Raw genomic sequence first — 12,128 nt, 5'->3', positions numbered from 1 at the left:
TTCTTATCCTTTGGCTTTTTAGAAAACTGCAATTGTCAGGCTATATAAGTTATAAAATATACGGTGTGACAGTTAAAAATTTGAGTGGAGTGGACCTTGTATCTTTCCCTACAAACATTAATTAACTAAATTAGCTAAATCTATCTCCTTCCTACAATAGAACACAATGATTTCTACAACAGCCTGACTTTAAATTAGCTGAAAATAGTTTGAACAAAAGAACCTTTCAAGGCATCAACAGAAATTCTTTATTCTTCCTAAAACCAGTTTTCTTCTCACCGTGTAAAACTATGTTTTGGCCATTTCTATAAGAGTAAAGTATTTTCAAGGGGTACTGTTGTGTCCAAACACTTCCTGGACTCTCCCCTAGTCCCCATTTCTTTACTATTCGTCTACAAAGAGCTAGAGATGGTAAAATGTTATAGGAAGGGGTTCACCAGCAGAAAATCATTGAGTTTTGGTATTATTATTATTAGTTCCTGCATTATAGAAAATACAAATAATTTGGGGGAAAAAGGTTTTAATGCAATATTTCAGAACATGGAGACAGTTTTCACATTTAGAAACTGATGCTCATGGCTCTTTGTACATTCCACAGTTACATGACAGGACCTTAGCTTTATAATCAGTATTTAAATATCATAGTACTGAGAACATTTATGATTGCAAGATCAGGAAAATAGTTTAAAATAGATCTTCCTTCTTTAACAATTATGTAAAAACATTAAGAAATCTGAAACATAAAACATCCCATAAGCAAAACTGCTAGATTTCTATTTCTAATCTTTCTAAAGATAATTGATGTGGGTTCTCTCTTTTGCAAATGAGAGTCAAAGGTTCACTTGTAACAAAATGAGAATTTCTGATAGTCTCAGCATGAGTAGAGATATTATCACTAAATACTGTTGTACGGGGCTGGGCAAAAAGGAGCTCAATAAATATTTATTGCTGATAATATGCAAAGGATAAGCATCATAGTCATTCAAAATATTAATCCCTCATAGTCAAAACAGCCAGCAATCTAGACTTATTTTAAAGGGAATAAGACAAGAGAGCAAGCCTTTAGAAAATAATGTCCTTTATTATATAGAGTAAGAGCAGAATTTTAGCTAACAATTTAGATTACTCTCTTGTCTTATTCCTTGAGACCATCAGCATGAGGCTTTCATTAACGATACTGCCAGACATATTCTTTAATCGGCACTCATAACAACCCAGAGTCAATAACAAACCTCTTGGAGAGGTGTTTAATTAATTTAAAATAATTTCTTCACTTTCCTCAGACTCTTAAAGCATAGCATAGCAATCCTATGTGGTGGTACAATTATTTTTCTGCAACAGATGAACTCTCACTATAAATTCACCAGCAACTCTAGGGTTTTAAAATCTTTAACCAGTTTATTTTGTTACTTAGAAAATTTCTCCTGCCACTAGCCACTCATTCCAATCCCAAAAATAATTGACTCTGATTATATATCCAACTTTAAAAGGGGTTGGAAAGAGGTAGTTTGTTAAATCACTATTTGTAAGTGCATTTTGAAAACAGCACCCAACATTTTAGTAGACAAACTCATGAACGGGATAGCATTAAGGTGCTGTATTTCCTTTGGAGATCCTACCCGTTGTCCAAGCTTACTAGAGTTTTGCCTGGCATAAATGAGGATTTATGATCCATTATCATAATTTGGAACTTTTCTTCTCCCCACTTGATGTGAGAAAATAAAGAAACTATGTGTACCCTGAATCTCAGTTAGTTTATGTGGTAGAAGCAAGATTCTAGAAGTAGCTACAATGGATAGAGTGCTGGATAGGGCCTGGAACTGGGAAGACTTGAGTTCAAATCATATCTCAGACACAGACTAGCTGTGTAACTCTGAGCAAATCACTCAAACTCTGTTTGCCTCAGTTTTCTGTCACATGTAATTTGAGGATGAGGGGAGGGGAGGGAAAGGGAGGGGAGGGAAGGAATACAGCAGGCACTTAATAAGTAGGCATTGTCTCCTTCCTTCTTTCCTAACTCCTTCCCCCATTAAAGTTAGGCTAATTTTCCCTAAAAAGGTATTGAGAAATTCCTTGAAATGTGATTGGCTCAGGGAACTTACAGGCTCACATTGTTGATGTTACTTGCTCATCATCTGAGTACAAAGCTGCCATGAAGAGCTGCAGGAACACACTGATGCATGGCTGTGGATCATGATGGGTAATTCAGGGAGTTTCACTCAACTGTGAAGGTACCTGCTAAGGTAACCTATTAACGTATGCTCAACGTCTATGCTTGCTGAATATACTTCTGTTATGGCTAAGTAAATCTATATTTTACTGTTTAATGACCTATGAAGGTCTCCCTTTCTTTCCCCAACAGTGAACTAAACTACCAGGGTATTATCCTGAGTCAGACCCAGTGCAGAACAACTTCCCAAAAATTGGAACAGAAAACCATTAAGATAAGTAGTGGGGGGGGGGGGGGGGGGGAATGAGGGGTATAGAAATTGTAGCAACATCTTCAAGGTGTCAGAAGAGAGGGAGGCAGAATAAAGAAAACAGTTGTCAAGAAAAGTCCAAATGCTGGGTGGGGCTGGGGTAAGATAGGTAAGAAATAACAATAAAATCATGCATTTTGTTTGAAGCGGAGTAAATCCCCAAACAAATTATTTACTCACCTCACATATAACACAGTAATTCTCTTCATCTTGGGCCTCTATCAATTCAGCAAGGAAGTATTCACCATAAATTTCTCTCAGAGAAGTGTCATGACGCATAAAAATTGGCATAAGATCATCATGGTCTTCCACCCTATAACAGAAAATCATTTAAATGGAGTAACCTTAACAATGATTCATTTCTATATTAGCTAGATTGCAGCCACCCAGGAAAATGAAGGCCGTATGTGCTCAACTCTCTATTTCACTTGGCTGTACAAAATTTAGGAAGAAACAAGAAAAATGATTATTATAAGAATTCAGCAGTTTGTTTTTTTGAAATACATTTATTCAATCAATAAACATTTATTAAGATCATGTTGAATAACTGGCACTGGTGCTAAGCACTGGGGATACAAAGAAAAGCAAAAGGAAGTCCTTGCCCTCAAGGAGCTTATAGTCTAACATACTATGTATTATGTGTAAAATGTAATATGCAAGGAGACAAATAAGAGTCAAAAATATTTTAGTATGTCTAGAAGAAACAACTAGTATTAGATGACCATTTTCTTGATACACAAAAAGAAACAGAATGCCTGAAAAAAAAAATCACTTCTTAATTATTTCTATATAATGGTCTTCAGTGTCCATAGTCTAAATCAGTGTTGCCCTTGGATGCCATCTCTCATCACTTGGTAGACTACCCTAAGTTTTCTAGATGGAAGGCTCTTTTGGCTTTTAAAGCCGCTTATAACCTGGCACCTTTCTAACCTTATGATACATTATTTCCAGTCCTATACTCTGAAGTGTAGCCAAATTCACTCCTCTTCTCTTCTCTTCTCTTCTCTTCTCTTCTCTTCTCTTCTCTTCTCTTCTCTTCTCTTCTCTTCTCTTCTCTTCTCTTCTCTTCTCTTCTTTTCTCCTCTCCTCTCCTCTCCTCTCTTCTCTCTCTCTGTCTATCTCTATCTCTCTGTCTCTTTCTCTGTCTGTCTGTCTGTCTCTGTCTCTGTCTGTCTGTCTCTGTCTGTCTCTCTGTCTGTCTGTCTCTCTCTCTCTCTCTCTCTCTCTCTCTCTCTCTCTCTCTCACCCTCACCTCTGTGCCTTTGTATTGGATACTCCCAAAACCTGAAATGCATGCCCTCATCACCTCCAACTCCTGGGATCTCTTGTTTCTTCAAAGCTCAGCTCAAGGACCTCCTTCCACCGGAAGTCTCTCCTGGGGCTGCCTACTATAAGAGCCCTTCTTACCCAATTACCTTGTACTTACTTAGCATACATTTTGTGGATGCCAATGTACACACTTGTTTCCCCTAACAGACTATGAGCTCTTTGAAGGAAGGGACTGTTTCATGTTTCTCCTTGTACAGTACCTGGTACAAAGCAGGTGCTTAATAAGTGCTCCCTGATTAACTGATTGATTTACTGAAGGCTATTTTATATTTTTCTTTGTTTCACGGATTTCTGTGGTCAAAGAATTCATCAACTAATGGTCAGTCTACTAGTGATGAACCTCTCTAGAAGGAGCAAGGCTGGTCTTTGAAAAGACACAGTTTGTGCCTGTGGCCCTTCTTGAAGTCTTTCCATAACATGGCAGATTATGCTATAGCTTGCTCATTTACCATCAGCATAATTTTGAAGACTTAGGTTCACTTCCATTCCATAATATGGCATCAGAACGGGATTTTGTAATTCAGATAAACACAGTCACTTAGACCAAGTAGACCCCTTCTGATTCCATAGTGACCATAGTGGAATAGTGGAAAAGGAGGTAGATGGTGCTGAGAATCACTTGTTTAATTCTTGGTACTCTACACATGGGTTCTTTTGCACAAGGATTTGATACACTACTAAAAAAAACAACTATATTCTAATTATAAATCAAATAAGAAAACAAGAGGATGTTACAGCTAAAAGAAAAGATATCTCACAGGTTTTCCATGTAAAGACAAATGAAAAAGATAGAAAAGGTGGTTTCACAACCAGCCAAAGGGCAACAAGAAACATTCTTTCATGAAACATTCAATCATCTTACTTTACTATACTCATGATAGACAAGGAGACACAGCTGCACTTTATGCATCAGATGGACAGCCTTTACAGAGATGGACAATGGGGGCATCCTTGACTCCCGGGGAATAATCTCTTCTTGCCACATAACCCAGAAGATTTCAATCAGCTTTTGCATGAGCAGTCAACCCCCTTGCCTTGTAAATCACAAATGGAAAAGAACTAGCACCAAGTGCTTTGCCACATGAAAGGAGTCTAACAGCATTCAAAACCTCTTCTTCAGTTAGAAATTTGGCTATTACAGAAAATGAAGTAGTAAAGAAATTCTATAAGGCATTTCCCAACTTCCTCCAAAATAAATCAATGTAATGCTTTAATGCTCAAGGGCTTCAATATAAAGATGGGTATAAGGGAGAATGATGAAGATTTTGTTGGAAAATTTAGTTGGGATTAAAAAGAAAAGAAGGAATTATGGGTTACTCAGCATATTCACAGTAATAATTATAATAATATCTAGCACTTAGATAGTGCTTTATGGTTTGCAGAGTGCTTTACAAATATTATTTTATTTTATTTCCAGTGCCTACCTGGAAAGCAGGCATTATTCTTATCCTCATTTTACAGATGAGGAAACTGAGGCAGAAAGAGGTCTAAGTGACTTGCCCAAAGTTAAACAGCAATGTCTAAGACTACATTTGAATTTGGGCCTTCATGACTCTGGTTTTAGCATTCTCTCTGCTCCACCACCAAGGTGCCTCTACAGCATGAATAATTTCTTCAGGATGAGAGGAATAACTTTTTGTGGTACCAAAGCATTAGAAATAAGGCAGATGCCCATTGACTGAGGAATAGCTAAATGAATTTAGGCACATGAATGTAATGGAATATTACTACATCATAAGAAATGATAAATATAGAGAATTCAGAAAAGCATGAGAAGACTTATATGAACTGATTCAGAATGAAGAACCAAGAAAGCAATATTGCATAATGACTACAAGAATGTAAAAGAAAAAAAATTTAAAAAGGAAAACCAAATACAGTATATAACTGGAGGATTTAGGGTTAGGGTTAGGAATAGTTTAGAGTTAGTTAGAGTTAAATAAAACAACAAGCTTGGTCCCAGAGCAGAGTTAAAAAATGTACCTTCCTCCTTTCTGTGTAGACATGGAGGACTATTCATACAACATGAGACAGTTGATATCTTGGTTGATTTTGCTAGATTGATTTTTTTAGTTAGTCTTTGTTATAAGGGATGCCTGGCTAAGCAAATAAAGGAGAAAATCAAGATGATATAAAAACAAAAGTCATCAATAAAAACTTTTTGTAAAAAAAGAAGTTGAACAAAGGCTAGAAACATCGTAAAGATGAAATTGATCATTAGTACACAGGAAACTCAAAGTTACTGATTAGGAATCATGGAATCACTTGGCTGGAGGCAGGTCATCAGCTGATTGGTGTAAGAGCTAAACTCTACAACAAATTATTAGACAAAAATGAAAAAAAGACTGCATGTAATTACAAATTTATCCATTTAAATAAGCTGTCAACTTGGGAGAAATGGGAAATGAATAAAAATATAGACATTGATTCTGATTAGCAAAACTTTTTAGAAGAATTTAACCTACATGAAACAGTCATTATAAGGTGGCCAAAAAATGCAGAAAGTGCTTTGGTTAGCAGAGATTATTTATCCAGTACACCAACGTAACTAAGAGCAATGCTGCTTATGATTTAAATAACTATCAGCACATTACAGTGCAGGAGAATGGAAGAAAGCAGTGGAAGGGAAAACAAGATTGCACAAAAATATGACTGGAGGTTCAACTAGAGATAATCCCAAGGGTCTATTATAAATGCATGTGGTGGGAAAACCAATAGATGTGAAAGGAAACAGACCTTCTGGTATTTCTATAGCCATCTAATCTCTACTAGCAAAAGTAAATGATACTTCTCTTTAAAGTCTGCAAAATCTTTTACCTATATTATCTTATAAAATGATTCTCTGAGTTACAGTAGAAAGAACATACAGGTCTTGTGTTCAGGAAACCCAAATTTAAGCCCCAGCCCTGATACTTATTGACAATGTCACTTTCATGAGTCACTTAACTTCTCTGAGCTTTGGTGTCCTAGTTTGTAAATAGGATAACAATATCTGCACTGCCCACTTCACAGTGTCAGCAGAAGGAAAATGCTTTTTCAAAGAACTATCAAAATGGCAATTATTACTATCCTCTTTTCTCCACATACTCTCTCACTTGATGATCACATCGGCTCCTCTGGATTTAGTGACTCTATGGAGATGATTTTCAGATAATCACGATAATAATGCTTCCAAGTTTACAAAGTGCTTTATAAATTTTACCTAACACAAAAACCCTGGGAGGTTACTTGCTGTTGTTATCCTCATACTACAGACTAGGAAACTGAGGTAGACAGAGGTTATGTGATTTACCCCAGAGTAACAAAGCTAGTAAAATGTCCAGTGCTGGATTTAGCTCAGGTCTTCCTAACTCTGGGTTCAGTACTCTAACCACTGTACTTCCTCATTACCTATACATATTTAGACACTCAGTCAACAGACATTTATTAAGCACTTACTATATGCCAATCACTTTGCTAAGGCCTAAGGATACAAAGAACTTCATGGAACAAGATGCCTATGATATCCTTCCTAGCCCGCTTCAGCTTTCTTTTGTGTTTTTCCCCATGGCATTGCAAGCTCCTTGAGGGCAGGGACTTTCTTTTTCTTATTTGTATCCATAGATCTTAGTACAGTGTCTGGCATACAGCAGGTGCTTAATAAATGTTTACTGAATTGGAAAGGTGGGGGGGTCCCTGACCTCAAAGAATATACATTGTAATGGAGGAGGTAATATATAAATAAGTATACAGAAGATGTCTACAGAAAAGATGAAGGTAACATAAAAGGGGAACATACTAACAACTGGGGATGGGACAAGGGAGAAAGTGGTACATGAGCTGAGTTTTGAGGGATGCCAGGGAAGCTAAGAGGGGAGATGGCAGAGTAGAGCCTTCAGTCCTTCATCACCAACTGCCTATTACACATTCTGAAGAGGAAGTCCTACGTACATATCCAGTTTGTTACCTTTTCCTCCCAAACAAATCCAGTTCCGAACTGCCCTGTTACTCTGGAGGGTACCATCATCCTTCTAGACACCTCACTATCATCATCAATCCCTTTCCCATGTATCAACCCTCATTTCCCTCTATATCCAGTTTGTTTCCAAATCTAGTTATTTCTTTCTCCAAAATATCTCTTGCATAATGTCCCCTTCTCTCCATTCATACAACTACTACCTTCATTCAGGTCCAGGTCACCTGCAGCCTAGATGATGACAACTGCTTTCTCATAGGACTCCCTGCCTCAAGTCTCTCCACATTCTAATTCATCCTCTACAAAGCTGTCAAAGAAATTTTCCCAAAGCATAGCTCTGACAGGGTTTTATCCCACTACTCAGTAAACTCCCATGGCTTCTTATGACTTCAAAGATCAAACATAAACACCTCCGTGGCACTTACCCTCTTTATAAGCTGGCCTCTTTCAGTCTTTCCAGTTTTCTCATGTATTATTCCCCTTCATACACCCTTTGGCCTAACCACGCTGGCCTACATTCTGTTCCTCATATATCAGGTTTCATTTGCTATTTCTATAATCTTTCACTGGGTGTCCTCTCATCCCTGCAATGCTGTCCTTTCTTACCTCTGCCTCCCAGCATACCTGGTTTCCTTCAAGATTCCATTAACATCACACACTGGGCAGAAGCCTTCCTTGACTGCAAGTGCCTTCCACCATAAAGTGACCTTCCACCTGCTCTGAAGGTATCTCATTTGTACCTAGTTATGAACATGTCTCCAGTAATAGAATGCTAAATACATGAGGGCAGAGATCTTTGTATCCCCAGTGTATCCCACAGTGCCTGGCACGTAGTAGGTATTTAATAAATGCTTGTTTGATTGATTAGGTAATTATTGCTCAAGTCAGCAAGAGCTGGCAATACTTTTTAGACTTAATTACTTAATCACTGTAGTATGTTTGAGTTGATGACTGGGAGACCTAAAGAATCCACCAAAAAGGTTCCTTCATATGGTTCTGCCTCTATGCTTGGGATCACACCTGGCATTGACTTCTTCTCTCTGCCTATTCAGATCTTAGCAGTCTTTCAAATGCCAAATTCTTCCAAAAGAATTCTCTGACTACTACATTCTTGATTAGTCTATAGTGGTACCTTCTCTAAGATCCTATAGCACTTCCTGTCTTCACTGCTTACCATATGCTTTCTTGTTTTGTTAGATAACTTCTTATATCAACATGTCCTGGCTCTGCAATTAGAACTTAAGCTCCTGAAGGCCAGGAAGATGTTTCTATATATCTCCAGTTGTACCTAGCACAGACTTGGAATAAAATGGGAGTTAGAAAAATATTTGTGAATAAAAATTTGACCCAAATTTACCACTCTATACTTTATATGTGATCAGATAATATAACCAGTAAGAAACCAAGGAAGTTACTGGCCCCCCCTTCCTTCAGTTGAGCCCAAACAATGATGCAAAAAAGACTACGCGCGGAAAGTCTGCAACCTCTATGTAAGAAATTTTTTTCCTTCGCTATTTGGACATTATCTAAGGGATGTTCAAATGGGTGATTACTGCTGTGAAAAGGACCCATAATGACATTGAAAATTTGCAGTGACAAGAAAAATGGCTAACAAAATCATTTTTAGTCATTTTGATAAAAGATAAAGAGCTACATCAATATTCATTGATAGGCAATTAATTTAATAAAAGTTAACTCAATACCATAATTATTTTAAATGAATTTAGAGTGAACTCTAAAATCAACTATGTACTAAGAATTTTTATTTTTATGATATTCAGAAAAATATTAATAGATAAACATACAAGTCAGCAATAAAGGATTTGGGGTAACCTCAGAGGCTTAAGAATATTCATGAGTACTTCCAGGTCATGTAATCCAAAATCATGTCTCTAAACCAAGTCTTTAAGGACAGGTCAAAAAACAAAAGATACAAATAAATGAGTTTTGAACATTCTTTCCCTTAGGCCCTTCCCCAAAATGGATAAAGAGGAACTTACTCTGGAAATGCATTCCTTTGGGTAATTGATAATTTATGATGTTGCATCAGCCTTAACTGCTAATGGTAATGTATGACATCAGCCTCCCATGCTCTCAAATGACATACAAAAAATTCCAGCCCCAAAGAAGCAAAACACACAGGTCCTCAAAAATAATCTGCTTCAGTCCATTTAAAATGTACTTCTACTTCTACATCCTTATTCCTAAGGCACAGACCACATCTTCCTCAGAAATCTTACCCGACTGAGGCAGGCACACATTTAGCTTTTGATTAGTGTTTAGATGATGATGATTATACAATGGTAACTGCATAATTCTCTGAGTGGAAAACAACAATTAATTACACATTTCAATGGGAAATGATTTTGCAGGATCTCAATATATACTAGTTAATTTTAAACATTTTTAGCAGTGGTAAGCTATTTGAATTTAACTCATTTTATCACAGTGAATTATAGATCATTTAGAGACAACGTGGACTTTTTAAAATTCACTGAAGTGCTAGAAAAGGGAATAGAGGGAAATAAAGCAAAGCTTTAAGCTTAAGAAAAAGATGCTAATTTGTACGAAAGGCAGTACTTCAGATTTTAAGGCGTCATCTGGAATCCCTTTCTCTTACTCTCTCTCTTCACACACTCATACACACACATGCACACACTCTCATATATACCCCTTCTTCAAAATATTACCCTGTTTAGAAGTCTTGGAACTGTTTACCTCCTTTGCAAAAAGGGAAACAAAAAAATCTGTCACTCACACGGCCTTCATACACTTACTAAACATTAGAAGAAAAATAATGAACTAATTTCCAATACGTCTCTAAATTTTAGAGAAACACTGGCCAACTCAATGATTATATGTACATATCAATATAGAACTCCTCTACCAAGATAGCATACATACACTCAGTGACTATATAAATATATACGTATACATGTGTGTGTACATATACACATATGTACATATATATACACACATAAACATATACATATACTTCTGTCCAGTTTCCTTTGTTATCTCCAAGTCTTTACTATTCCATTGCATTACTATAATTTTTAAGAAATTTTACAAAGTTCTAACTTTGCTCAAATAAGTCTGCTAGTTCATTCCTACAATGTTTTACAATCTCAAATTTAGTAGATAAATGCGCGGAGGGGTAATTACACAAATGGCAAGGTCAAGATTCAAAAGGCCCACTAGCATCCACTGCCATAGAGTGGCAGGGTCACCTCCCTATTCAGATCACACATTCATAGAAAAAAATGTCATCTGCTGGATTATATTTTTTTCCTCCAGAAATGATTTGTAATTATGTGCACACATTTTAAATGTACTTCTTTTGATTCTCTGAATTCATTGAGGGCTCATCTTTTTTTCATTGAAATGCTGATCTTTGAATGGAAAAAAGAAGAAACAAAAACATTAAAAAAGAAAATACCTCCAGAATCAGACTGAGTAATGTGAAGAGCCATGTTCTGCCTTCGTTAACTATTATGCCTCAGGACCAACATTTCAACAAAGGCGAGGAGTTGCCCTAATCCTATTATTTTTGGGGGAAAGCTTATAATACCCAATTCTTACAGGATTGTTCTTGAAAAATATTTTACAAATTTTAGAGCCTGTGCTTTTTTTATTGTAAGTTATTATTTACAAGAAAGCAGGGCACATGTGTGGCTCACGTAAAACAAAGCAGTCTCTTCTTTGCAAGATCTCTTGTGACCTCTAGTGGACAAAACTTTTTCCCCAAAACTAAACATTTTGTTTTTCAGTTGTATCTGACTCTGACCCCATTTAGGACTATCTTGGTAAAGATACAAGAGTGGTTTGCCATTTCCTTCTCCTGCTCGTTTTAAAGATGAGGAAAACTGAGGCAAATAGAGGTCACACAGCTAGTATCTGAGGTCCTATTTGAACTCAGGTCTTTCTGATTCCAGACCTGGAGCTGTATCTACTACATCATTTAGTCACCCAAATACTTATCTACTGAGCTTTTCAAATATTTATGTACTGAGCTTGTGGAATTATAGTCGTAGAGCTGAAAAGCACCTTACGACTACGTAGCTGAGCCCTCTCTTTTTACATGTGCATAAAACAAGGCCAGGGAGCTGAAGTGATTTGCCCAGGTTCACTCAGGTGATAACTGTTAGACCTGAAGTTCAAACTCCAGTCTTCTGACAGTCTTCTGATGTCCATCCACTGACCTTTCTCCTACATCACACTGTCTTTTCCAATTAAGCTAATTTAATCATTTTAAAGTGAAATGGCAACATTTAACTTGTCTACTTCATAAAAAGTTTCACAGTATTAAAAGTTTTAAGTAATTACTTTTTTGGCTAAGATTTTTCAAACATAAATTTCTTGAA

The 12,128-nt window shown here is 36.7% G+C and overlaps 1 protein-coding gene across 3 annotated transcripts in view; it reads right to left on the bottom strand.

Annotated features, from left to right (window-relative positions):
* The window catches only part of CFAP61 (cilia and flagella associated protein 61), a 343,664-nt gene that overhangs the window by 308,210 nt on the left and 23,326 nt on the right, over nucleotides 1–12,128 (bottom strand). For all 3 annotated transcript variants that reach the window (XM_072634555.1, XM_072634556.1, XM_072634557.1), the window contains one exon: nucleotides 2,661–2,793. In XM_072634555.1, coding sequence (XP_072490656.1) covers nucleotides 2,661–2,793 — 133 coding nt within the window. The remainder of the gene's footprint in view (nucleotides 1–2,660; nucleotides 2,794–12,128) is intronic.

The sequence above is a fragment of the Notamacropus eugenii genome, chromosome 1, assembly GCF_028372415.1.
Source record: "Notamacropus eugenii isolate mMacEug1 chromosome 1, mMacEug1.pri_v2, whole genome shotgun sequence".
In the NCBI taxonomy this organism is placed as follows: Eukaryota; Metazoa; Chordata; class Mammalia; order Diprotodontia; family Macropodidae; genus Notamacropus; species Notamacropus eugenii.
The sequence above is the reverse complement of the archived record's forward strand: the minus strand, read 5'-3'. Positions and strand labels throughout refer to the sequence as shown.